This window comes from Tympanuchus pallidicinctus, unplaced genomic scaffold (assembly GCF_026119805.1).
Source record: "Tympanuchus pallidicinctus isolate F22 unplaced genomic scaffold, pur_lepc_1.0 scaffold37, whole genome shotgun sequence".
Classification (NCBI taxonomy): Eukaryota; Metazoa; Chordata; class Aves; order Galliformes; family Phasianidae; genus Tympanuchus; species Tympanuchus pallidicinctus.
The window spans coordinates 572,431-600,399 of NW_026294755.1; the positions used below are offsets into that span (position 1 = coordinate 572,431).

Sequence of the window (27,969 nt, forward strand, 5' to 3'; positions counted from 1 at the left end):
TGGGGGAGGAAATTTTATTTCCAAGCTTCTAAAAGGATCTTACAAACCACAGAGAGTAAAAAATTGCAAAACTATATATATATATTATATATATATATATAATATATAATTGACAGGGTCCTTTTAAGCAATTCTTCACATTATCCTACTGGTGATAGGAGATACCACGTAACCATATATGCGCTTTTCCTGTAATCCTGATTGCTGCCGACGGCTGGCAAAATTATTCCCATACAAAATTTCCCCTATATTGTACAGATCTCTTTGCTCGAAGGTAAAGAAGGAAGAAACAGAACAAGATTAATCAAGGAGGGGAAAAAAAAAGGAAAGAAAGAAATGGAAATAATGTCTTTAAAGAAGCGTGCCCAGGAAGGGCTGCGTGCAGGCATTGACGCAGCACTCATAGCTCCGAGTTGAGCCCAACCCTGAGCTCAGCACTGCTGCATTCCGCCCATCCCAGCCCCAGCACTTCTCCCTTTGGGATTTCTGAGCTCTGCTCATGGCAGGAGATAGAAGAGGATCTCTCAGCTGCTCCTGCTCCCACCCGGCCACAAGCAGCACAGGGATGGAGATGGGGACGGACTGGTGCTCAGCTTTCCCAGATCTGGCACCGCATTGGGAACAAAACCAACAGCTCCACGCCAGGAATGACCTCAGGAAATAAAAGCCAAGACTGAGGAATGGAGCCGGGGCAGAGCCGGGGCCCCTCCTGCCCACAAACGTCACCATGGTGTTTGGACATCATTGCCAAAAAGTAAACACAAAATGAAGCGATCCCTTCGTCCCCAACCCCCCAACAGTTCCTCAAACACTTAATGTCCAGCTTAAGTGAAATCAACAGTTTAAAATCCACACACAGGGGTCAGAACGGAGAGCACAGCACTCTGCGGGCCCCTCCGACCTCACAGCACCCACCTGGAAGGGATGGGAAAACGTCTGTGTGTGGGGGTTGTGCCGCTTGCCTTTGGATCTGCGGGGGCTCTCTTGGGTCCCATTCCCAGCAGGGAACCCCCCCCCCCCCCGGGGTCCGAGCATCCTGAGGGGCTCTTATGGGAGCTCGGCCCCATGGCACAACCCCACAGTGCCTTCCTCCTCCTCCTCCTCACCTACGCCTGGCACGTGGAATGCAACCACACACACACCCCGGCCAGCTGTGTGAAAGACGTATATATTCAGCACGCACTCAATACAGCATAGCAAAAAAAAAAAAAAAAAAAAAAAAAAAAAAAAAAAAAAAAGCAATTAATTCCATTAGGGGGGAAAAATAAATCCATGGGGGAAAAAAAAAAAACCAACCCAAACCTCCAAAATTACCACCAAAAAAAATCCAGAATCGGTCCCCAACCTACATCCCTAATGCTCATCCTCGGGGCTTCAACAAGCCCAAGCTGCCCCATGCCATCCCTGCCCCACACGGTGAGCACGTGGCACCAAGGCAGCCCTTTGCTTTGTGCTCCTTCCTCTGCACACTCCGCAGTTGGCCGGTGGGACCTCAACTGGCACCGCAGCAATGGGAAGGATGCGCGGGGCTTCCAGTTCTCTCACCTGCTCATGGTGTGGGGAGCTCTGTGCTCACTGGGATGGGGGGCAGCGAGAGGGATGGGATGGCACCGCCAGCCCAGGGGGAGCACGGGAGGAGAAGGGCTGCAGCGCCGGGCATGGGAACATCAGGGTTATGGGGGACCACAAATCTGCTGCTGGGGGAGGTGAGGATGAGGAGGGCGGAGAGTGGACTGCGGGAAGGGGAGGTAGATCGGCTTTGGAGACCTCTTGCCCGGGAGGATGTGTTCTCAGACACTCGCTGTCTGGGGGGGGATGAGCCCCGGCAGGGCCCCGACTGCCCACATGTGCTTTCTCCCCAGGGGAAGGTGTCTCGGAGCCCGGCCAGGGAAAGCTCTCCAAGTGGAGGCAGCTTTCCTCTGAACCTCTGAGCCCTGAAACCGCCTCCACAGCTGCTGCAGGAGGGCTCCCAGCAGCCGGAGGCAAGCCTGGGGGTACGGCAGCAACCCCAACCCCAGCCCCGCTCACCCCGAGGACCGTCTGCGTGCCGATCCCCGTTCCCCCCCCTCCCCGTTCCCCCTGCCGTTAGTCCTGCTGCTCATTCATCTCCATATCCGACACCAGGATGTTCTTCTCGGCCGCTTCGCTGGGGTTGGAGGTGGTGCGGCTGTAGCGGGCGCTCTCGAAGGCTCCGCGCTCGGAGCTCCTCCGCCGTTTGTAGAGGAAGATGGCGATGCCCACCAGGGCGCTCAGCGCCAGCGCCGACAGCACCACCACCGCGATGGCCGTCGTGTTCTCCGGCAGAGCTGCGGGGAAAGGAAAGTCCACTGAAATACTGATGCTGTTTCCTCAAGTCCTTGCCCAAGTCTGGACGTGGAGGAACTTCAGTTGGGTGCTTTCCTTGAGGGTGGGTGGGTGGGTGGATAGAATGGGGCAGTGCTGGGGTGTGCTGGGAGCATCGTGCCCACGGCAGAGCTCTGGGACAGCCTGTCTGGGTCGGTCCTGATGGGTGTTCACATCTGGCAGCTGCCCGGGTTGGATCTATAGGATCCCATCAGATGTGACACCTCTAGAAGGGCAGGGGGTTCAGCAAAGGGCCCGCAGATGTGCTCCTCCACAGAGGAGGACTGAGAATTGCCTGGGGATGGATTGACCTTAAGCTGAGCAAGGGGAGGGTCAGGTTGGATCTTATGAAAAATTTCTCCTCTGGAAGAGTGATGATCGTTGGCACAGGCTGCCCAGGGAGGTGGGGAAGTAACTGACTCTGGTGGTGGTGAACTGTGGAGATATGAGGACAAAGCAGGCATGCTGGGAATGGGTTGGGGTTGGATGAGGATCTTAGAGGTCTTTTCCAACTGTTCTGATTCTATGGTTTCCCACCCAAATCCCCCATCTTTCTGTTATTCACACAACCCGTGCTGCAGCTCAGCCTGGCAGGATTGGTTCCAGCTCCTGGTGCTGTGCCCGGGCTGACAGTGCCACTCACCTGCCCTGGAGAAGCTGCTCTCCTCCACTGCAATGGCAACACAGAGAGATGAGCACACGACCACGGCTCCCTCCCCCCCTCCCCACAGGTGCCACTACAACACAATTGCCCCAGACATGGCCAACCCTGCCAGCAGGACACAGCTCTGCCCTGCAGCACCTTGCCCAGACCCCACTCTCTCAAACATGAGGTCCCTACCTCGGGGGATCTTGCAGATGACACCCATGGTGACGTTGGTGCAGGAGCCCAAGCGCCAGACTCCATTGCTGCTCTGGATCCAGTAGCAGCTGTTCTGGCTCAGCATGCTGGGCCCCGTGTCATGCTGTCCCCAGTTGGAGTAGTTCACAGCTGTGTTGTCATGCCAAACCAGGGTACCTCCTGGAAGTGAAAGAATTGGGTCTGGGGATGCCAGCAGGGATGCCCTGCCTTTATCCTGGTGCTGAAAGCAGGAGGAGGTGTGATGGGGTGATGAGGAGGACCACCAAGGCCGGGGAGGACACACTTGGCTCATCTAACACAGCCTGAGACATCAGCCCTCATGGTCACATCATGGCCCGAGCCCCCCGTGCTGCAGCCACTACCAAGGGCTCCTCTGCTCACTACAGAGCTACTGAGAATTCATGGTGTGTCAGGAAGGGTCCTTTTGTGCCCTGTACCTTTGGGGTTGAACGTCATGCCCAGCCAGGCGCCCTTGGATGTGCCCTCGTACGCCTGGAGGTGCTCCCACACGAAGACGTTTTCCATCTCGTCCTGGATGGACAACACTGTGCCACCAACTGTGGAAGAAAGAGGGGTCAGGGGTGAGCCCAGAGCTGGGGATGGAGCTCAGGAGCAGCAGTGATGGGGAAGACAAAGCTGAGGAACTGCTGATGGCTGTGAACTGTGAGATACATGGGGATCCCAACACAAAGCAGCACTGAGGAGAAATGATGGCTGACCAGGGCTGGACCATGGCAACAGGAACAGGGGCTCCATTTGAAGGTATTCTGTTGTATCCAGAGGTAACATGGGGACCCACCCCCTTCCATCCTCTTCCCATCCCCTCCCACAGCCCTTCCATACCTTTCTGGCACCTCCGCATTGCGTCCTTCTGCCCTAGGGTGATCTCCATGTGGAAGGTGTAGCAGTGGTCCCTGAAGGGGATCCAGGATGAGTCCTCCAGCGACTTGGGGCAGCTGCCGCTGTAGCTCCACTTGTGCGTGCGGGGGGGACCTGGTGGGGGGACATGTTTAGGAGGCAGGGGTTATCGGGGCACTCAAGCCCATGGGTTGAGCTCCAGAAGGTCCTCAGTGGGACGCCATCTCCAACCCAATATCACACCCACTGCTGGGGTCCACAGAGCCCCCCGGGCCATCCGCCACGCACCCGACTGGAGCTGGCAGATGCCGCCCTGCAGCTTGGTGTCACAGCCAGCCGTGCGCCAGCTCCCATCCACATCCATGTAGGCACAGCCAGCAGCCTGCTGGGGCTCCCCGTCCTGCCAGTTGGCGTAGAACAGGTTCTCCTCCGACAGCCATGAGTAGCTCCGACCGCCCTGGAGAGCCGAGGGGAGAGGCTGAGGGGCAGCTGCCACCCCCCAGGACCCCCACCCTGGGTGCCTACCCCGTGTTCTCACCTCATTGTTGGCCAACCCGATCCAGAGCGGGGCACGTAGGCTGCTGATGGCCTGGGTGAGGAAAGCCTGGCTGTAGGGGTCGGGGATGGTGGCCAGGGTGGCATTGAGGGTCTCGCACAGCAGCAGGGCCTCGTGCCACCTGAGAGGCTTCTGCAGGATTCGGTAAGTGCTGTTGTGGTAAAAGAGGGTGCCAGTGGGCGAAGGGGGGTACGGCGTCCGCGCGGGGCTCAGGGATGGGTCTGGGGGAGCAAAGAGACATGGTCAGAGGATGCTCCTGCAGGGGTCAGCTCCTTGCCCATCCCCCACTGAGCTGGGGTGTCCCCACAGCAGTGCCATGCATGGTACATGTGCACCTGGCTGCAGAGGGCACGTCCCCAGGGGCTGCTCAGTGGCGAGGTGCCATCCTAACCTCGAGGATTCCCATCAGATGCACACTGCTATGGAGCCCACTCAGCCAGGCTGATGTGCACAGGGTCAGCAGTGCCCCAAGAAACAACAGGGCCAGGTGCTCCCACATTTTGTACACTGCCCCACGCTCCCCCAAAGCTGATCCCATTGGTGACACACTCCCATAGCGTGGGGTGCTTACAGCAGCCCCCCATCTCTGCACAATGGGGCTCTGTCACCCCACAGCCTACCTATGCTCCGCTGGCAGATGTAGCCATGCTTCTCCTCCACACAGCTCCGGTCATCCCAGCGCCCCGTGAAGTGGGGGGGTGAGCCGTGCCACACCACCACACAATTGGTCTGCAGGCCAAGCCACAGAATCAGAATGGCCCCCAGCCTGTGTCCAACCACATCACATAACCCCCAGCCCATGGACACTACAAACTGCAGGACCAGACCCTGCTCTGCCCTCAGAGAGCCAACCCCACAACGTGCAACCTTCAGCCCATCCCTTGTGGTGGGACAACATGCTGAAACCTTGTCAGGGTTGTGGGTGCCCCAACCCCTCTCCAGCCCAGGGCCAGGGGATGCTATGGGGCAGTGGGGTCTCACCGGCTTGTCTCCAGGGCTGGAGGAGCTGCACTCCGAAGGCTCCCCAGGCGCCCAGCTGACGTGCCGAAGCGGCTCACCCTCCACCCACTGGAACTCCTTCTTGGCATCGTGGAGGCCAATCCAGAGGTCGAAGGAGATGTTCAGCAGCATGGATGTGATGAAAGCTGTGAGGGATGGCGAGGTGCTCAGGGCCACCTCTAGCAGCCTTGGGACTGGAGCTGGCGGTGGCCGGGGGTGACATACCCTGCTCCAGAGGGCTGGAGATGGTGGCCAGCACGGCGCCCTGGTTCTCACAGGCCTGCTTCGCCTCCGGCCACTTCACGATATCAGCTCTGTCGTGGCCATTGAAGCTGAAACACTGCATGGGCACCAGGGGCACAGGGTGGTCCGGGAGTGTTCCCATCCCACAGCCATCACTGCCAACCCCAAAACCCCAACCTCTCCTTGCCCTCAGCCCAGACCCATCCTGCCTTATTCGATCCCTGCCTGCACAGCTCACCTTGCTGAGGAATTGGATCCAGCCACGGGGACATCCCCCACTCGTGGGAGCGGGCGGTGGTGGGATGGACGGCTTCACAGCGGTGGCATTGCTCCGCTTGCAGATGTAGGGCAGCGCCGTCGGGCACTTCTGATCCCCCCAGTCCTCTGTGGGGAGAGGTGGGACAGGAACAGCCCCTCAGCTCAGCCTGCAGCCCTTGGCCCCTCCAGAGCCCAGCACTGCAGGACGTGGCCCCTCACCTCTGCTGGCCGTCATATAGACGCACTTCTTGTCCTTGTTGATGGGACGGGGTTTGCCTGGTGCCCAGGAGACGAAGTTGAGGAGGGACCCATCAGACCACCTGGGAAAGCACAAAGCAAGGACTTGGTGAATGGTACGAGCTGGCTGCAATGCCACAAATGGCATGTATGGCCAAACTGGGACTGTGCAGCAGCTCTTCCCTCTTCCCTGCTGGTGAGGAACCAGCAGCCCTCACCCCACTGTCTCAAAACCACCAACCCAGGATGGGCACAGCCTGAGACAGGCGTTGTGCTGCGGTGCTCTGCAGGCTGGGGACGGCAGCACAGGGAAAAACAGGGGTACAGGGGGATCTGGTCCCCACAACTTACTTAAACCTGCCATCGTTCTCGTAGGTGTGCAGCCCAATCCACCAGTGCTGCTCCTGACCCCTGGAGAACTGCAGGACCAGAGAGGGGACATCAGTGCCTGCTCCAGGGCCCTGCACACCACACCACCATCCACCCGAGGCATGCAGAGCCAGGCTTATCCCCCACTAAGGCCATGGAAAGAGGGGATGCGATGAACACAGAGCAGCCCTGGAAAGCAGCATTCAGGCAGGGGCATCTCCTACCTTCTTCAGGTTCTGGCCCAGGAAGCGCAGCTCGGACTCGCTGTGCACTGACACCAGCTCTGCCTGGAACCAGCTGCAGATGCGCTGTGCCTGCACCCACGTTGAGTGGTGCTCAAAGAACTTGTACTCAGCCTCTTGGTACTTCACCCACTCTTTGCTGCCTGCAAGCAGGGACCCAGCATTATACTGCAGCTCAGCCACCTCCTCCTATATCCTAACACCTCTTTCCCATGAGGGTTTGGCTGCTGAGCTGCTCCCTGCAGGACTCAGCATCTATGCAGAAGCCTGAGCCTACCCTGCTCTGGGTGATCAGGAGGAACTGGCCCTGGGCAGCAACCACAACAAAGCTGAGTGCTGGTGTCGGGCTGGAGCTGAGGACACCTTGGTTCCTCTGTTCTGGCTCCCACCCTCCCATGAGCCCACACACAAGGTCTGTTCTCCTCTGGATAACCTGCCCATGCCCAATGCCCTGCAGCGAGTTGGTTGCACCCAGGGAGGACGATGGAACCAGATGGACACACAGCCTCTAACGCACCTTGGGTTGTGATCTCTGGCTCCTTCACATCAGTTCCTGGAGAAGGAAAAGGAAAGCCGTGACCATATCTGCAATCCCCTGTGGATTCTGCCTGGGGTAGCAGTGCCCCATGGTACCTTTGGGCAGTTTGCAGATCCAGTCCAGCTGGGCTTCGCACTGCATCGGCATCCACTGCAGGGAGGCCAGGTCCAGCACTGCGCAGTTCCGGATGTCGTCGTCATCATAGTTGCTGCGGTCAAAGTTGTGGTAGAAGAACTGGGGGCCGAGACAGATAGGAAAGGTTGGGGCTCCCAGACTGGACTTCCACCCCAAAGACATCCTCGAATCCTCCAGTGAAAGCTGCCTGCTGTGCTGCTGCTCACTGGGCTCAGCTCTGCATGCTCAGCGCCTCACTGCTGGACTCACCCCCAGCCCATCGCTCCACCGCCAGCTCCGGTCCCCTGCAGGGTCACGCCGGTTGAGGCCAATCCAGAACCAGTGCTGCTCATGGATCTCTGGCTCTGACTCCCTATGGGAAAAGGTCAGAACACAGCCAGCTTCCAACACGGAGGCTTTTTTTATTTGTGCTTTCACAGCCGGCCCCTCACCCAAAAATCTTGTTGAGGGTGTTAGCCACAAAGTGCTCCTCCTCGTAGCTGCCCAGGCTGAGCAGCTGGGCTCCCAGCTCCCGGCAGAACTCCTGTGCTGCGATCCACGTCTTCTTCTCTTGCAGCTTGTCAAAGTTAAACACCTGGGCATGGAGGAAGGTGGGGGGCTCAGCCCTGGGATCCCATTGGGATACCCCTAACTTGGGCAAGGGGCAAAAGCAGAGCATCATCTCTACCCTAACAAGCACCAGCATCCCAACTTCCAGCCCCAGCGCTGTGTCCAGGATGCATTTTGCATGCACCAATGTACGCCCATAGGATGGGGGCACAGCTGGGGTTCACTGCAGCCCAGCACCCCGTACCTTGTAGCAGTGCCGCAGCTTGGGGTCCGCGCTCCATCCCAGCGGGCAGCTCCCGGTGAGGCTGGGTGTAGGGTAGGCGCTGGGCAGCTCGGGGTTCACCGGCGTGCCCAGGTTCTGCCGGCAGATGTACTTGGCCTTGAAGGTGCTGCAGTTCTTCACCTCCCACAGCCCCATGGAGCTGCCGGTGGCCAGGGCCACGCAGCCACCCTTATTGTAACCTGCAGCCGGCCTCAGGGTTAGGCTGTGGCCGTGTCAATCCCCTCCCTGGGCAGAACCAGAGGGGATGGGGACATCCTGTCCCACCCCTGCCATCCCCTTACCGGGCTGGTCGCGGTTCCAGTGGGTGTACATGACCTCATCACCGCTCAGCCAGCGGAAAGCGCCCGTCTCGTTGATGTCCTGCAGGGCTGTCCAGAAGTACTCGCCATCCCATCCATAGATGAGGCTGCTGACATACGCCTGCTCGAACCTGGAGGGCAGACGTTGTGAGCTGAGCCCTCCTTGCCTTGATCTCATCCCAAGCAATGGGTCAAACCCCATCCCCGTGCTGCTCATTTTTCAGGGCGCAACACTGACCTGTTGGTGATGGTGACCAGTGTGGAGCCGTAGTCAGAGCACATCTTGCGAGCATCGCTGTAGGTGACACGGTCCTCACCCAGCCAGAAGCAGGAGGGGCTGTGCCACTTCCAGCCCTGGGGACACGAGACAGCAGAAGCTGGTAGGAGTTGGAATGAACCTCTATGGAGATCCCCTCGGTTTTCTCCTCTCTCTAGGCTCTCTGGGGCTCTCAACCTGTCCCCATCAGGAGGTGCTCCAGGCCCCCACAATCTCTGCAGCCCTCCGCAGGGCTCTCTCCAGCAGTTGCCTGTCTGCCTTGAACTGGGGAGCCCAGCACTGGATGCAGTGCTCCAGATGAGGTCTCCCCAGGTCAGAGCAGAGGGGAGAAACACTTTCCTCGCCCTGCTGGCCACTGTGCAGTGCACCCTGTGGTCCCACTGCTTTCTTGGCCATGAGGGTGCATCTCTGGCTCGTGGTCAACTGTTGGTCAGCTGTTGATCAACCAAGACATCGCTGGCTTTCTTGGCCACCAGGTCACACTGCTGGCTCACAGTCAACTGTTGGCCATCAGGATCCCCAGGTCCTTCTGCACTGAGCTCTTTTTCAGCAGCTCAGCCTATAACCTGTACTGTTACATGTGGTTATTCCTCCCCAGGTGCAGGACTCTACATACGCCTATGTAGAACCTCATAAGGTTCCTCTCAGCCCAGTTCTCAGTTGAGCCCATGCAAAACTGTCCCAACCATAGGGACTGAGCCCCTGAGGTGGGGTAGGGACATGGGATGGGAGCCAAGTCCCCTGCTGCCACCTCCAGCTTTTCCTGTGAGGTCTCTGACCCCCAGCTGACCTGGCATGACCGAGCTCTAGCAATCCTGCAATCCCAAAGGACAGGGCTGCAAGGAAAACAAACAGCCAGACAGCTTCAAAGCAGCACATATCATTCTTCCTGCCAGCATCCAACCCTGCCGGGGAGCGGGGAGGGGAGCATTATCCTCCTCTTGTGTCATGGGGCTGAACAGAGAGCAAGTCCCACTGCAGCCTGCTTTAATCACCCGCCTGTTGATGTTGGAGCCTGGCCGGAATTGGACACACAACAGTGCCTGCCTGCTGCCAGAGCAGGGAGAGGGCAGCAGCACAGGGAGGGATGCACATATGAAGGGATGTCAAAGGGTGGGAAGGGTGAGAGGGCTCGGCCCCCACTTAGAGACCCTCCTGGCACTGGCACTGACCCTGGCCCAGCATGCCAGCTTGCCTAGCTGCCATGCTGTCCCCAACCTCTTGCAGAGCCCAGCATCTGTCTGAGTTTGCTGGAATGGATGGGTCTGGATGAAGCTGCCCAAGAAGCCAGGCAGCATCTTTTGCCAAGGTGGGGAAACTGAGGCAGGGCACATCTGGCTGAGATGCTGGAGTGGCACAGTCCTGGTGGAAATGCACCAACTCAGTATCTGTGTTCAAAATGGGGTGAAAATGATCACTGGGCTCCCCATCCCATGCCATCCCATGCCATGCCATGCCATCACATCCCATGTCCATCCCATACCCATCTCACTGAGCTCTTGCATGGAGCAGCTTTGCTGCAGCATTTTGGTAGATCGATGTAAGCAAGCAGGGGAAAAAAAAATGAAATTCTGAGCTGGAAACTCAAGCCAGAGCAAGGGGGAGGATCTTGGATGATGAAAGCATGAATTTTGTCTCAATTTTTTTTTGTGGCCTCATGCAACTGCAGAAGCCCAGGACTCTGCAGTCTCTCGGGCAAAGACCTGTAGCTCTAGGAGTGCCAAGGTGACCCTCAAGGCTGCACTTTGCAAACCCATCCTACATCTTCTGGGCACTGAGGGATTGCCCAAGAGACTGCACCCCTTTGCAAAGGGCTCCCATGCCTGCCCTGCCTCACCTTTCTGCACCCGTGGTCATCCTCCTCTTTCTCCTGGCTCACCCGGCCGGGCTTTTTGCAGATGGAGGGCAGGCTCTGGTTGCACGGGCTGTCGTTCCACCTCCCTTCCTGGAAAGGGTGGAGAAGAGCAGGACTGAGCCCAGCTCACAGCCCTGGGGAATTTCCCAGCCTGTATGCCATCGATTTCCCTTCTCTGCATCAGCCCCCATGGATGCGCTGGATCCCTCCCCTCCCAGCAGCTGGGTTGAGGCAGGTTCAACGCAAGCAAGAGATACTCCCCCAGTCCCCTCCTCCCTCGCCACAAGGATGCCATGGGGCTATAGGATGCATTTCCTGCCCTGTGCTCTCACCGGTCCCCAGATGGTGACGCAGTCCTCCAGGCTGTCACGGAAATTGTTGGGCTCGAAGGGGTGCCAATAGGTGAACCTCACAGGTGTTCCATCTGACCACTCAAAGTTCATCTGCAGCTTGAGGTCATTTAGACCAATCCAGAGCTCTTCCACGTCTGTCGAAACAGGAGGCTCAGAGCCAGGAGGCAGAATGGCCTCTGCCTGGCTGCAATCTGGCAGAGACCCTCCCCAAAAGGCTGCAAAGCTCCTCTCCAAGCCCCCACCCTCAGGGAAGGTGCAGGGCTCAGAACCATGCAGCAGGCAGGGCAGGGATGCTCTCTCCCTACAGAGGGGCAAACAGAACGAAATCTGCCTACTTCTTGGTGCTTTCATCCTATTTCTGCATTAACCAAATGGAATTAGTGATACTTTCAGATGGGTCTGTGCTATTTTCTCCCCACTGTGATGCCCTCTGTATCATGACACGATGCATCACGCTGAGCACAAAGGCTCACAGGCTCCAAATTCGGCTCTCCCAAATACCCCCACGACACCAAAACCCACGTTATCTGACTCTGCACAGACATAAACACGAACAGGATGCCACTATTTCCCCATGCACGTCCCACACCCATAGGCTGGATGGGCTCCTCTCACCTTGCTTCACCTGCTTGGTGACAAACTCCAGCTCGGAGAGTGTGTGGATGCTGACCAGGTCCCCCCCGCTCCGCAGGCAGGTCTTCTTTGCATCCTGCCAGCTCTTCTTCTCTCCCACCAGGCGGTAGCAGTTGGATTGGAAGGACTGCCAGCTGGGCTCGCAGTCCACTTTCACCTCTGACCATGAATCTGGCAAGGAAAAGCAACAATGGTCTCCCACTCTGCTCCCCCAGCCTCTCCTCTGCGGGGGACTGTGGTCCCAGGGAGATGCTTAGAGAGTGCTTTGTGCTTGGGACAAGAGCCCAAGGCATGGGACAGCTATGGGCAAAGCCCTGCAATGGCAAGGTGCAAGCAGAGGCAAGGTGCAAGCAGTAGTAACTTTAGAGCTCCGGGAACAAAATAAAATCCCTTCTGTTTGCACACCATCAGTGCAACAGCAAAGCACAGAGATCTGGGAAAGCACCAGGGATCTCCCATTTCTCCTGATGTCCGACCTGTGAGTGTACTGAGCACTGAGGTGGTGCTGCTTTGCAGTTTTCCAAATCGATGCCCACCCTGGATACCCTGATCACCTCTATGAGCTGCCACAGTTGGGACCAGAGCTGGGATCCCTCCTGCACCCACACCCTGGGGTTGCTCAGCCCCAGCTCACCTGTCAGGAAGGGGTCAGTGGTGGCATTGGGCTTCTTCTTGCAGACGTAGGGGAGGGCGATGCCACAGTCACGGTTCTGCCACCCCCCAGACGACTCAGTGCGTATCACACCACAGTTCTCCTCGCTGGGGTTGTCAGGCTGGTCTGGAAATGGGAGTCGGGAAGGGGGGGGAAACAGGCTGCTGGGAGCTCACGGGGCAGGGCACAGCTCTCCCTGCCCCAGGTAGAGATGGATTGATTTTGTGGCACACTAGGGATTATTTGTTGTGCCTTGACGCACAAGGACCTGGAGCATCAGCGTGAACTAGAAATGCCAGGTGGAAGTCAGTGGTTGTCCCCAGACCTCCTCCAGGGATATAATATTTATCCCCATGAGTGCCTTGGGCTGATGGCATCGGGCACAACCGGAGCATCCCCTGCAATGGGTCCTTCTGCCCTGTGAGCTTAGGGTTAGAGATGGAAGTGGGCAAATAATGCCACCAGTGTCCTCCACACCAGACCACTGAGCTGCACATCACTGGTATTCAACAGCCCTTGAAACAAAGATGCTCAGCTCAGGGCACCTTAGCAGCCCAGGCCACCTCTCCTGCCACCTGCCCAGAGCCACATCCTTTGCTCACAGCCCATCCCCTGCCCCTGTCCCCTCACAAAGCCCCCAGCTCACCGCTCTCCCAGTTGAGGTACTTGAGTGGCGAGTTGTCAGACCACTGCCAGCCCCCATTGATGTCCAGGTCGTTGAGCCCAATCCACAGCGTGGAGCTGTACCCGGTCAGCAGCCCTGGGGCCAACACAGAGAGAGGGGCAACATCAGCCCCCCCAGCTCCAGCTCTACGCACAACCCCAGCCCAAAAATCAAGCCCAACCCAACCAGGACAGAGAGCAAAACCTGGGACCAGTTGCCCCTGGTGTTACCAGCTCTGCCCTAGGTGACAGGGCCACCCTGCCTCACCATTGATGTAGGTCTGCTCGTGGATCTCGGTGATGCTGAGCAGGTTGGCTCCTTGCTGCTCACAGCTGTTCCAAGCCTCCCGCCAGGACAGCGTGGACTGGAAGTTGAACTGGTAACAGCTGTTGGTGAGATGGTCCTTGTCCCAAAAGGTCTCACAGTCATTGCCTATAGGGACAAGCAGTTGGCAACCAACACATCCCACTCCAGCTCCAAAAAAAGAACAAACCAAACCAATATCCCACCAAAGCCAGGTGCTGGGCAACCACGAGGATGCTCCTGCATCCCATTGGGATGGAACGAGCCACCCACACTTACTCTTTATGGGACAGAAGCCCCATCGTTCATCCTTGCCGTAGTCCTGGGTGGTGGCACACCAGAGGTGGCCGTCCTCTCGCCCTGTGCTGGTGCACTCGTGGAACCATTGGTTGTCATACTTGAAGGGGATGGTGCAGGGCTTCCCGTGTGAGTTGCCCTGGATGGTGTAGATCTCTGTGGGAGAAGAGGGTCCCCCCATGAAGCTGCTGCCAAGGGGAGTTGAGGATGAGGGTTCTCTTGGCTGGGGGACCAGGGGGTGCCTGGATGCCTTGGCTTTGGCTGGAATAGTTAATTTTCTCCCTACGAGCTGTGTTTTGGATTTAGGATGAGAATAATGTTGATAACATAACAATGTTTTACTTGTTGCTGAGCAGTGCTTATATTGAGTCAAGGACGTTTCAGCTCCTCACTCTGCCCCATCAGGGGGAAGCTGGGAGGGCACAGAACAAAGACAGCTGCCCCACACTGGCCACAGGGACATCCCAGACCATACGATGTCACATGGAATGATAAAACTGAGGGTGCTGACTGGGGGGAGTGTGGGAACTGGCTGAGCATCAGCTGGCTGGTGGTGAGCAATTGCTTCGTGCATTGCTTGTTTTGTTTATTCTTTTGGCTACTGTTGATTTTTTTCTTTTTCTTTCCCTATTTTTTCTTCCTTACTAAGCTGCCCTTATCTCAACCCACAAGTTCTTACACTTTCATTTATTTTTCTCCCCCATCCCCCTGCAGGATCAGGGCAGAGAGCTGCATGGTGTTTAGCTTGGGACTGCTTTTGCTTAGGGGCTACAACTACTGCTAATGGCTCCTGGGTGTCTGCAAGGCATCAAGGCAATGGGAACAAAGAGAATCACAGAATCATTAAGGTTGGAAAAGATCTCCAAGCCCAACCTCCAACCTACCCCCACCATGCCCACTAAACTGTGTCCCTCAGTGCCAGTCATAGAATCACAGAATGGCCTGGGTTGAAAAGGACAACAATGCTCACCTGGTTCCAACCCCCTGCTGTGTGCAGGTCACCAACCAGCAGACCAGGCTGCCCAGAGCCACATCCAGCCTGGCCTTGAATGCCTGCAGGGATGGGGCATCCACAGCCTCCTTGGGCAACCTGTGCCAGTGCCTCACCACCCTCTGGGTCAAAAACTTCCTCCTAACATTCAACCTAAGCCTCCCCTGTCTCACTTTAAAAACATTCCCCCTTGTCCTATCCCCATTCACCCTCCACTCCAGAGATGGTGACTGCACCACTGTGCCAATACAGAACCACAGAATTATGAAGATTGGCAAAGAACACTAAGAGAAGGGAAGCCTTGTTTGGAATACCGCATCCAGCCCTGGTGCTTGATCCAGTGGTGGGCAATCAGCCCATAGCAAGGGGTTGGACTTGCTGTGGGACTTCGGGGTCCCTTCCAACCCAACCATGCTATGAAGCACCTAGGGGTGCAGACGGCGAGCCTGACACACGGCAAAGCCTTACCAGAGTAGGGCACGGAGCACAGATCCTCCTCAGTTCCATATGTCCTCCATTGTGAGCTGCGTGCCTGGTCACCCCTATCCAGCGAGGCGTTGCCTGGTCGGGCTCCCAGGTGCTGTGAGAGCTGCTCCCCGAGACCCCGGCAGCTCCAGCGCATGTTGACGGACTCACGGTCGCACTCGTAGGTGGCCAAGGGGTGCAGGCCAGCCGTGGCATTGCCCCCGTGCCACGACACCCCCAGGCACTGCATGGCCCCCACGTTGAAGAGGCGGTTGCGTGAGACCCATTTCCACTGGTGGGCTGGGGAGCTGGTGTTGCAGCCTTTGGAGAGCCGCACCAGCGAGTCTTTCGTCTCCAGGCAGCCCTGAGCGCCCACGTTGTAGATGAGGAAGACTTTGGAGTCTGGGTTGCGAGAGGGGAAGAAGCACGGGGAAAGAAAAGGTTAAAGTGCTGCCAGTGGTTGGCCTGGCATCATAGAATCATAGAACCACCGAGGCTGGAAAGACGTCCAAGATCATCCAGTCCAACCATCCACCTATCACCGATATTTCCCACACCACGTCCTTCAGTACAACATCCAAACGTTTCCTGAACACCTCCAGGGGCAGTGAGTCCACCTCGGCGAGCTGGACAACCCTCCGTTAACCTGGCCAACCCTACTTTGAGGTGGCCAACCCTTTCTTATGACAGAATCACAGAATCACCAGGGTTGGAAATGACTTCCAAGACCACCCAAGTCCAACCATCCACCTATCACTGATATTTCCCACTACTCCATGTCCCTCAGTACAACGTCTGAATGCTTCTTGAACATCTCCAGGGATGGTGTCTCCATCTCCCTGGCCAACCCTACTTTGATGGTGTTTCCATCTCCCTGGCCAACCCTACTTTGAGGTGGCCAACCCTTCCTTATCATAGAATCAAGGTTGGAAAAGACCTCCAAGATCATCCAGTCCATCCATCCACCTTTCACCGATAGACCGTGTCCCAAAGTGCAACATCTAAACATTTCCTGAACGCCTCTCAGGGCAGTGACTCCACCTCATTAAGCTGGCCAGCCCCTTGTCACCAGAGAATTATAGAATTGCCAAGGTTGGAAAAGACCTCCAAGATCATCCAGTCCAACTGTCCACTGACCACCAGTATTTCCCACTATATCACATCCCTCAGTACAACATCTGAACATTTCTTTAATGCTTCCAGGGACGCTGACTCCCCCACCTCCCTGGTCAGCCCATGCCAGCATCTGACCCCTCTCTCAGAAAAGAAGTATTTCCTGATGTCCAACTTGAGGCCATTTCCAGACATTCATTGGGAGCCTCCAAAATCCCAACCTCCACCATGCCCACACCGCACAGCTGCTGCCCATGCTCACAGCTCCCAGTCCCACAGCATTTTCCCAACCCTCCATTGCCAAAGAGCATCGCCGAGGGCCTCCTCATTCCTTCTCATCCCCAGAGCTGCAGGAAGCAGTAAAACCAGCAGGACCCTGCACTGGGATACACCGTGCTTCACCCAACGACCCAGTGAAAAGCAGCGTGTCAAGAAAACAGTTTTTCCTTTTTTTCCTTTTTAAATCATCCCATTTCTTCCACCACGAACATCACGAGCAGTCAGCCTGCTCACGGGCCTGGCTATATTTAGCTTTGGTTTGCTTTGGTTTGTTGCCATTGTATGAATTTTTGGTCTGAAAAGGTTCTCATTTCCGATTCATCCCAACCTTCCCCCTGCCCTCACTGTGTTGTTCCAGGCCACCAATCCCACTCATTTCCAGTGATCCCACTCATTTCCAGTGATCCCACTCGTCTCCAGCAAGGAAAAAAGAAATGGAGGAAGGAGGAGAAAGCAACCAGAGGGTTTTTTCGGTTGGCTCTGGAAAAGAGTTCCATGCACCTCGAATGGCTCCAAAAAAACATTGTTGGAAAGGCTTCATTCCCCAGTGGGGATGGCACCAGGGATGACCTCAAATAATGATGGGTGAGAAGGGGTGTGGGCTCGGTGTGTGCAGTGCTGGAAGACAGGGTTTGGGAGAAGAGGTTTTGAGCTCCTCAGAGACATTTTTCAAATTCCGACAAGTTTCATACTAAGCAAAACCCTCTTGGAGCAGAGCTGCAGGCTGTCCTTGCAGCTCTTTGCCAGGAGCTGAACAGCAGCTCGCTTTGGGGCTGGAAAAACCCTCTCCATCACGAGCACAGCAAGGGTCAGCACCAGGACAGCCCTCCTGCTTCTGTGTCAGCCTGCCTTTGGGAAAGTAAAGGCAAAAAAAATAAACAACATGAGGAAAAAGGCCCAGGGTCAGCCTGAGGAGTGGGTGATGCTCTGTGCCCCTCTGCTGCCTGCAGTGCTGGATTGGTGCCTGCTGGGGCCAGACCCACAGTGCTGCGTGGGTTCAAAGGAAGCTGCCCAGACTCCAGGGACAGTCCTGGGGCCAGAAAAGCAGAAAATATCACCACCCTCTAAAAAGAGAATAGCTGGAACTTGGAAATTATAGCTTAAGAGTTTTGGGCTCGCAGGATAAAGAAGGAATGGGAAGTCACCTGCTGGGCTTTCAGGGACATCACAGTGTGACACATTGGTTGCTCCTGAGAGGAGCTGCAGGAGGACGTCGTGCTCAGGAGCATTAAGCACAGACTGACAGCCCACAGAGCTCCCAGGAATGGGGGCATTTCTGGATGCGCTCTGCTGTGCTGCACACACACAGAGCAGAGGAGCACAGTCACACTCCTGCTCCCAACCCATTATCCTGTGGGATAAAGCCAGTCCCGGCAGGATCCAGCATGGTGGAATGATGCTCTCGGGGTAAACCCTGATCTGCTCTACGTGGCAGCAAAATTTGGGCAGAACTGAAGATTTATGCAGAGCACAACGTCCACCCTCTGCTCTTAAGTTATCGTCCAGTGCAGAACCTACAGAGACACAACCTCACCTGAGTCCATGCACAGAGCTCTGGAATTGCCAGCACTGCCCTCCAGTGATGGTACAGCTATGGGTCACTCCTTCCAGAGATGCTCCTTGCATTATTTGCATTATTTCTGTGCTCCAAACAGCACTGGCAGAGCTTCCCCAACTGCTTTGTGCTGCTGGAAACCCAACCACAGCAAACACCAGAGACCTGAGGAGGAGCTGCCCTCTAGCAAATGGGGGAAGAGAACTGGGAACTGCACCAATGCTCTGTGATGCTCTGCCTGGACCGGGCCAAAACAAACCCAAAATCCAGCCATGAAAGGTCGGGTGCCACCTCTGCTCTTCATGCCCTGCATCGTTCCAGCAGGGTCAGCCCTGAGCTCTGCACTGCTCCCACCATAGCAGTTATTTGGTTTCATTTTGTTTTTAATGCAAGATGTTAGCAGTCAGAAAGCCAGAACTGAAAGGAACTCAGCTCTGCCCTTCCCACAACAGCTTTGCCACTGCTCAGCAAATAAGGAAAGCATCACCACCTGCAATTCTGGGCAACGTGGGATGAGGCTGACGACAGATGCTGGTTCCATGGGAGCACACATGGCCCCCTGTAGCCCCATGGGGCTGCAGAACCCATGCAAAGGAAGCAAAACTGTTAACGAACACCTTTGTTATCTTCATACTGCAAGTGAGGGTGGAACAGTGATGTAAAGCATCACCCTGAGACCAGGGTGCGAAGCTCCAGCGAAGCTGGAGGAGAGGTGGAAGCAGCAGCTCATCCACAATAAAATCCATGGGGGTGTACCCAGCCCAGGAGGAAGGTAAGCACCAGAGAAGTGAAAACCCTGCAATAAAACCTAGAGGAAAAGAGGAACCCTTCACTGTTCTCATTAGATCCCAGAGAGGTTTGTCCAACAGTGAGAACTCCATGAACACAGCCCTGCATGCACAAAGGTGGGGATGGAACCACGGGCATGGGGAGAGACCTGGCCCCAAATCCATTCACCTTCAGTGCCGTGGGTTTGGGTTAGGTGGAAATCCCCCTTCCTTAGGAAAATGGTCCCACAAAAACCCGGCGCTGCCACCCCTCCTTTGGCACACCCAGCAGTTTGCCCAGGTGAGGCTGCAGTCATCCCCAACGTTTTGCCATGGAGAAGAGAAAAATGTGGTCACAAAGAGCAAGTTTTGGCCAGAGAGAGCCCACAAAAGGAGCTGTACAAGGGTGAAGCCCAGGGCTGGAGCTCAGAGCAGCACAGAGCTGCTGAGTGTCTCCTGGCTCATGGAAAAGCTGATATTTGTGGGTGGGGGCCGGCTGGGATGAGCTCCTTGCTTAGCTGTGACCAAAGAGGGCTACCAGCAGCACCCTGCTCCTTTTCCAAAGCCTCAGAGTGATGCTGGATCAGGTCCACGTCCCACATCCCAGCTCCCTGCGGGCGGTCAGCCCGTTCTCCTTGCCTGGGATGCGGACAAATAAAGGTCCAGCTGTTTTCCATGGGGGATGCTGTCTGTGGGCAGGGTGAGCAGCTCATCCTGGCTGTGGAAGGGGACGAGGGAACAAATCCCAGCACTGCACCCAGCACTTGAGTTTCCCCTCCTCCCCCCCGTCCTGCTCCAACCTCCAGCAGTGGACAGGGAGGGCAGCCCCAGCACACGTCCCCATAACGGGGTCTAGCTGAAAACCATCAACATTTTCAGCACTACTAACAGCATACACGCACATTATTCCTCCTATGCTTCTCCATTCGTCGTATCTTTCTGTTCTACATGAAAAATCCCATTTATGTCCCCATCGTGGCAGCACAAGGAGCAATGCAGCACTGAGCTGTGGGGCTGGGTGTGAGGAGCCCGAAAAGTGCCCTCTGTAAGCACCCAAACTGCCTCCCCGGAGCTCAAAAGTTCTCTCAAGAAGCTGCCAGTCACCCCACTCATCATTTTCTAACCCTTAATTAATTAAAGATGGGTCCTTTACGAATGAGAGCATCTGTGTGGGTCTCTTATGGGCTCCGAGCAATCTTAAGAATGAGAAAAATGTAGATGCTCCACAGGCTCCACACAGCTCACATTAATTAAAATCTTGCTCCTCGGCAGCGGCAGAGCTGGGATGGATCACTGGGACGGATCACTGGGATGGATCACTGGGATGGATCACTGGGAGAGCCCTTGGGGCCACGTGGGCTGCTCCTGTGTCACTGTCCCATAAACATCAGTGGCACACGGTAACCCCGGGGCCAGCAGCACTTGGAACCATACAAGCACTGAGGTTGGGAAAGAGAACTGCTTGGTGGGGCCCTGGAGACTCAGGTTGGATGTTTGGCAGCAATTCTTGACCCAGAGGCGATGAGGGCCCAGCATTGCCCACCCACTGCGGGTGCTCCATCCCCAGAGGTCCCCCAGGCTTTGGATGTGCAGCCTGATCCCACCTCCCTGCTCCTGCACAACCCCAGTTACCGTTCCTTGGAGCTGCGTTCGCTGTGCCAAAAGCAAAGAGGAAAACGGGGAGGATTCCACTCATTGCCTGCTGTGTTTATTGTAAAGGCTGGAGATTCTTCCCCGGGTCCCTTCTGCCCTCTTCCCTCCCCACAAAACCTCATGGCAGCCCCAGAGAATGCAGAGAAACGGTTTGGATGGGTGGAGAAGTTTTCCCAAAGTTCTGTTTTTTCAGCCCATCCCAGTGTGATGGGGAGGGAAGTGATGCCATCAGCCCAGCCCGGCCCCAAGACCCCCCCACCAGGGACCTGGAGGCAGAGAGCATCCTTCCCAACAGCGCTCACTTAAAGGGAAATACTGGATTCACCCCAAAATCCAAGCAGGGATCGTTCCCCAGCTGCAAACTCAATGCTGGGGATGCAGTGTCTGCCTGGATGGAGCTGCATGCATTGGCAGCACCTGGGATGTGGCACTGCTGTCACTGCTGTCCCCATCACAGCTGCCTGGTCTGGTGGTTGACAACACTATCCGTGGCAGGAGGTTGAAACTAGATGCCCTTTGAGGCCCTTTTCAACCCAGAATCGTAGAATGGCCTATGATTCTATGGGGAGATGTGGAGAAACAGGGAATAGTGTGAGGGGGAAATAAATGAGCATGGGGAGAACCCAGGAAAAAGGAGCAGGGAGGGAAAGGTGCAAAAGGCCGAGGGCACCTGCAGGCTCTGCGGGGTTCCCTGGAGGAGCCTATAGAATAAATCACAGAATCATAGAATGGCCTGGGTTTAAAAGGAGCACAGTGCTCATCTGGTTCCAACCCCCTGCTGTGTGCAGGTCGCCAACCAGCAGCCCAGGCTGCCCAGAGCCACATCCAGCCTGGCCTTGAATGCCTGCAGGGATGGGGCATCCACAGCCTCCTTGGGCAACCTGTGCCAGTGCCTCACCACCCTCTGGGTCAAAAACTTCCTCCAAATATCCAACCTAAACCTTCCGTCTCACTTTAAAACCATTCCCCCTCGTCCTGTCACCATCCACTCTCACAACCAGCCGTTCCCCCTCCTGTTTATACTCTCCCTTCAAATATTGGATGGCCACAATAAAGTCCCCCCGGAGATAAAAAGCTCTGAAGAAATGGTGCTTGCAGCCGTGCAGCAGCAGAACCTGGGCTGGGGGAGCTGAAAGCAGCCTTGTTCCCCCCCCCCCCACTCCCACCTCGGCGGCTCCCACTGACCGCAGGGACAGAGCCGCCTCTGTCTGCCTCTGTGCTCCGCGTCGTGCAGGAGAGGAACGAGCCAGCCCTGCATCCGACAGCGGCATCATCGCCAGCATCGGCCCCGATGGGCAGCGCAGCCCTGCTGGAATCCACAGACAGCGGAATGCTGCAGAGAGGAGCAGCACGACTTCGGGCCGAGTCGTTTTATGAGGGCAAGAAGAGACTGAATGGGGAAAGTTCATCCGAAAGCGTCTCCACGGGGCAGCGCACCCACGATGAACGCTCCAGCTCTGTCAGGATTCCTCCCCCATCGCTTCGTCCTTTCCTACTCCGACCCCCTGAGCTTTGCCTACGCTGCTACGCTGCACCATAAAGCGGCCCAAAGCCCCGGCAGGCAGCGGCTCCCAGCGCGGCTATGGGGAAACGCCACGGGGCGAGGGGGGGAGCGGGGCCGGGCGGCAGCACCTCCCCTGCTGCCATTTCCAAATCTGCTTTGAATTTGCTGAGCCGACGTTAATAAAACAGGGCCGAGGGCTCACGTTTGTTACCGTTGGGACAGAAGTTAATACATTTTGATTGTTTTTTTTTTGTTTTTTTTTTAAGGGCAAATTTATCCGAGAAGCAACATTTGCTTCTTTACCGGACTATCCTGGGGTAAAAAGCGTCTAAAACCGCTGCTCGGGCATCTGTGCACATGGTGACCTCCGAGGGCTTAACACCCGCCCTCCCCCCCAAACCCTACAGCCTTCATTGCGAAAGTGAGGAGAAAAGAGAACTGTGGGACCCCCCCCATCGGGCCCCGATAACCCCCGATAGGATTAACGCGCTGTGGGGGGCGGCAGGATGGGGGACGAAGGGACCCCGAAGCCCTTCAGCGCCTCCGGGACACCCCGGGGCTGTGGGGCGTTGGGAGCCTCGGCGGCCCCCCTTTATCCCTCCCCCCCCGCCCCGGTGCCGCCCCTCCCGGAGATGCGGCAGCGTTTCCGCCTGGCTCGCCAGGAGCTGCGTGGCCGTACGGAGCGGGGAGCTCGATTCCGAAGGAAGAAAAAGCCGAAGAAACGGCGGAGGTGGAAGAAAAAAACGACGGCGTGGGCCAAAAAACAAACAAACAAACAAACAAAAAACCACAACACCCCCCCCCCAAAAAAAACCAAAAAAAAACAAAAAAAACCCCACAACCAAGCAACCAATAAATAAATAAATAAAAGGGGGGGGGGGGGGGGGGGGGCGGAAAAAAAAAAAAAAAACAAAACGCGGGGGGACGAAAGGAGACCGCGGGGAGATGGAGTAAAACAAACGGCGTTCAACGCGACTCGAAGCCGGGCGGAGGAAACAAACCGCAGCGAAGCGGCTCCCACCCTCCCCGCTGTTCGCGGTCCCCCCCCCCCCCCAAGCCCCCACCCTCCTCCGCGGTCCCACCTGGGTGCGGGGCGCCGAGCACCGGGCGCAGGGCGAGCAGCAGCCGCAGGGCGAGAAGCAGCAGCAGCCGCGGACACAGCGGGCAGCGGAGGGCGGTGCGGAGGGGCCGCGGCCCCGCGGGGCTCCCCATGCCCCGCTCCGCTCCGCCGCGCTCGGGGCCTCGCTGCTCCCTCCTCGCCGGGGCCGGGAGGGGTTGGGGGGGGGGGAGGTGTGGGGGGTGGAAGGGAGGGGGTGGGGGGGGGGGGGATGGCGGAGGGGCGGGAGGGAGATGGGGGAAGAGGAGGGGGAAGAGGAGGAGAAGGAGGAGGAGGAGGGGGTGGGACGGTGAAAAGAAGGAGGAAAGAAAAGAAAAGAAAAAAAAAAAAGTTAAAAAAAATAAACTCGAAGGGTGTGCGGGGAGCCAGGGACGGCCTCAGACACTGCGTCAGCGGCAGCCGCGCTGCCCTCGTCGTGGGCCGGGCCCGGAGAGCTCGAAAAAGGGGGGGCGGGTTGGGGTCTGCGCGGTGGGGGCTGCTCTGCTTCCCCCTCTCCTCTCCGATGCGCTCCGCTCCGCGCTGCTGTGCCCGACAGCGGTGCTGACATCCGAGCTGGCACCGATCCCCCCCTTCCATCCAAGGGCTGGGTGATTTCTGAACAACTTTGAGCTATTTTTTAAACTTATATATATAAAATATATGAAACATCTCCCTCCATCCGGTGCTGCACAACCCCCAGAAGCCACGCAAAGAGCCGGGCAGGATGCGTTGCCGTTGGGAAGCCCAGCTTTGCTTTTAGCTCCGGTTCTCCCATCGCCAGTGCTCTCCCTGGGCGCCCCAGGGTTCCTGCATGGATGACTTCGTGAGGAAAATGCTGGAAATCGGTGCATTCCCCGGTTTTTTAGGGCTGCGTGTTTCTACCTGAGCTGTGCTCAGAACTTGTTCAGGCTTTTGGGGTTAAAATCATTAAACACCAGCAGCAACAACCACTGGGAGCTGCTCGACCACGGGGGAGATGCTGTGCCGAGGCACCCCGAGGAGATGTGGCCTCATATAAAGTCCAGGGAAGACGATGAGTGTGGCTCTGCTTGCAGGATGAAGCCCTGAAATGGTGCAGTGCGAGGGATGCTGCTGGGCTGCCACGTTTGGTTTGGCAGCCCTTGCAAAAATAAAGGAATCTGTTGTTTCCCAGCAAAGCAGGAAGGACCTGCAGAGCGGGGCCAGGGTGGGCTTTGGGGATGCAAACCCTCCGTGGGGGGGGGAAGGAGGGGGGCAGACCCAATTAAGCACATCAGCATCTGGGCTGCTGGGTTGTTGGAGCGGCGGATTAATTTTTAATTGAAGCAGCTCTGCTCGGCTGCGGGGCTGCTCACAACGGGCCGGGGAGAGGAATGGATCCACACAGGGTCAGCGTTGGTCCGGTTCCAAAGCCTTGGGGTGGGGTGGTGTCACCAACCGAGGTGGAGCTCTGAGCCCCGCACGTGGGTCCCCCCCGCAGCTCTTTGCCAGGAGCTGAATCCCCCCAGCAGGAGGGGCACAGCACGGCCAGACGGCCCTGGATCGCGCAGAGCATCACCGCCTCCCGGTTCCTTCCAACCCATCTCTTGCAGCATGCTGTGTGCTGTTAGAAGATAATTAGCACTTCCTACTAATGAACACCCCCGGTTCAGGCCAACAGCTCCTCGTTTACTCTCCTCCTAATCCGGTTTAGTACCGGTTGAATTGCTACTCGTCGGAGCAGAGCTGGAGGAAATGCCTTTTTCCCACCCCCTGAGGCACTTCCAAGCCGTCTGACCCCGCCGGCCCCAACGAGCTGCTGCGGCCGCATGCGGGGACAGCTCTGGGGAAAGCTTTTTGCACCGAGTGAGGGCCGGGAGCCGCGGGTTCGTCCCAGCTGAGTCAGCAGTGGGAGATTCCAGGCTGCGGATGGAGCATCCCAGCCTGTCTGCTGGTGGGGAAAACGAAATAAACACTGTTTTTTGAGATGGTGGCAGCAGAGGGGGGGTGATGGAACACCGTGCTCGAGTGAAAATGAGCGTGCAGAAAGGTCTGAGAAATATTTCCTGGGCTCAGACTGGGCTGTGAAGACACCTTTGGGTGGAGGCTGGCTGGCTGTGAGCACGGGCAGACCTGGGGCTGTGTGGTGCCCCACAGGCTGGGAGGAAGATGTCCCCAGTGAGCCGTGGGATGAGCTCTCACCCAGTAATTTGGGATGGGACACCAACCCTCGTGGCCACCCCGCGCTCCCAGGGTGCAGAAGGGCTCCTCAGGAGTGGTTTTGCTAATGAAAGGGGATGTGATGGCTTTGAGAAACCACTTTGGATAAAGCAATGAGCCGTTCTGAAGGAGGCTGAAGGATTAAAGAGAGCCCAGATCTGAAGCGGGGGTGCTCAGGGTCAGAGAGGTCTGCAAGCCTGTGAATTTGGCTCCAAAATGGGGCACATCTGAACCCCAGCAGCTCACTGCCCTATGGGACAGACCCTTTCCCAAACCCCCACCCTGCTGACCCTCAGCCCTTCACATCTCCTCAGCCCTCCTTGTGATGCCCTCATAAATGCTGTATGCCCTCCTCCAGCACAGGGCTCCAGCTGCACCCAGACAGCAGGATGACCCCCAGTGCTGCTCCTGCTGCTCCCAGGGCACCATTGGCCTTTGTGGCTGCATGATGAGGGGCTGCGCTGCCCTGCGCCCACCTCAGCACTGCCTCAGCCTCCTCCTCCTCCTCCTCATCGGGCCAAAATCAACACCCACCTGGCACGCACTGCACTGAGGTCACTGCTGAGGGAAGAGGCCGTCTGGGCGTCTGCTGGCTCCTCTCTCCCCCGCACTGGGGAAGGGAAGGGAAGGGAAGGGAATGGAAGGGAAGGGAAGGGAAGGGAAGGGAAGGGAAGGGAAGGGAAGGGAAGGGAAGGGAAGGGAAGGGAAGGGAAGGGAAGGGAAGGGAAGGCCACGTTGCTCCCAGCCTGCAGGAGGAATAGAGGCTCTGGGGTGGGGGTGCTTGGCTGTTCCTGCTCCATCCCAGCTGTGGGGAGATGCAAAATAAATGAGGGTGAAGCGGTGCTGGGTGCATACGTGAGTACGGCGATGCTGCCCAGGGGAGCCTTCATCCTGGGAGCTCTCACATCCTCCTGCACTGGTACTGTGCTCTGAGGGCTGGATGCCAGGGTAGGGACGGGGAGTGGGAAAGAGCAGGGCTGGCCATGGAAACGCCACAAAATCCTGTGCTCCTTTGCAGGCCTGAGACACACTGAGGGCTCTGCCACCATGGGTGGGGGCTCTGGCATGTGTCCCTGCTGGGGGCTGGGCAGGAGATCAGCCCCACAGCTCCAGTTTGCATCCTCCAAAGATGAATCCAGGGGTTGTGGCCACGCTGGGTGCCAGGGCTCGGCCACGTCGGGGACTTTGGCCACCAGCCACGTCCAAGAGCGCTGTCAGCCTGGCTCCGCTCAGCACCCAGCTGCGTGGGGAGGGATGCTGGCCAAGAACGGCCCTTAAGTGTCAGGCAAGTTCAAGCTGCAAATTATTTATTAAAACCAGATGTGCTCGCTCAGAGCTGCCACGAGGAATTTCAGGGCGCTCCAGCCCTGGGAGGGCCAGCACTGAAATCCCTGCCCTTCCGCCGCGGGGGCGAAAAGAGGTTGGGGCTGCCTGGGGAAAAGCGCTGCCCCAAACCCAACGCTGCTGCACCCGGACAGGGGCTGCGAGGAGTTCCAGCCATTTACCAGCAATCTGACTTGTAGAGAAAAACACTTTCTCCTCGCTCATGACTCAGTCAAGAATTAGCAGTGCCTGGATGTGAGGCCCAGAGGGAAGGCACCTGGAGGTGGCAGAGGACGGCACATCCTGCGTGGTGCACTGGGAGAGCAGCGATGCGAGCGGGGAGCAATGCTCCCACCCCTCCCCATGGCCATTCCCAGATGGAGCATCATAGGTTCAGGGCCACACGGGCAGCCCTGGATCCTTTATTTGCAGCTCACCTCACAGCCACAGCCCCCTCCCTCAGCCCCCTTTCTCATGGAGGGGTTTTGATGTCCATCACTTTGGTTTGGGTGCTAACAGGCAGATTTTCAGGTTAGCAGGAGCTGGGATGAGGCAATGCTGAACAATGCAGGGCTGTAGCTACGGCCTCAATGCAAAGCTAAGGCAGGCCAAGAAGGAGGACATGACCAAATCACTGTCCTGCCCCCCAGCCAATGCATGCTTACAGCTCCTGGGCTGCAGGCAGCTTCGGTCAAACGAGGACAGGGCTGAGCTGAGCACCGTGTTGTGCTTCCTGCGAACCAGAGCCAAGCACTGCACAAACCCAGCACCACTGCTCACAAGGCTGAGCCTCTGTCCTGCTCCACATCGTTACGTTCGTGGGTCCAGTCCCAGTCCAGGCCAGCCCTGGCCATTGGGAGAGGATAATAGTGAGCTCTGCTAAACATTTCACTTCAGGCTTTACCAGCCCACCTCAGCACCACCCAGCACCGACCCAGCTGTGGAAGCAGGCTGACATTTGGCAATTAGGAGCGACTGGAAAAGGAGAAGAAAAGGCTGCAGCAAAGCGATCCTGTGGCACAGTCCAGGCCTGGGAGCCGTAGAGCTGCACAGGGAGCTCAATGCTGGCAGCTCCTCACCAGACAGCACACGCCAGCCGCTTTTCCCGTCCTTCACGCCCCCCACACGGTTAATGCATGAAATGAGAGCTTTGCTCAGCCCCAGCTCCTGCCCCCCCGCCTGGCAGACAATCGGGTCCTTGTGGCCAAGCCGCCTGGCCCTGGGCGTGCAGCACGGCGTT

General features: G+C 57.2%; 1 protein-coding gene across 1 annotated transcript; it reads right to left on the reverse strand.

Annotated features, from left to right (window-relative positions):
- MRC2 (mannose receptor C type 2) lies at nt 1-27,583 on the reverse strand. Its single transcript, XM_052699549.1, is given in 33 exon segments — nt 1-2,306; nt 2,987-3,013; nt 3,185-3,364; nt 3,643-3,762; nt 4,049-4,198; nt 4,352-4,520; nt 4,602-4,840; nt 5,240-5,348; nt 5,601-5,764; nt 5,844-5,958; nt 6,100-6,245; nt 6,339-6,439; nt 6,708-6,775; nt 6,950-7,110; nt 7,485-7,520; nt 7,601-7,739; nt 7,890-7,992; nt 8,072-8,214; nt 8,434-8,651; nt 8,754-8,902; nt 9,010-9,125; nt 10,886-10,993; nt 11,236-11,390; nt 11,872-12,060; nt 12,524-12,667; nt 13,188-13,301; nt 13,473-13,637; nt 13,788-13,961; nt 15,265-15,663; nt 23,215-23,578; nt 23,580-23,734; nt 23,737-23,832; nt 27,544-27,583. Coding segments are annotated over 33 exon segments (4,977 nt in total). The 3' UTR covers nt 1-2,085.
- Nucleotides 27,584-27,969: the final 386 nt, after the last annotated feature.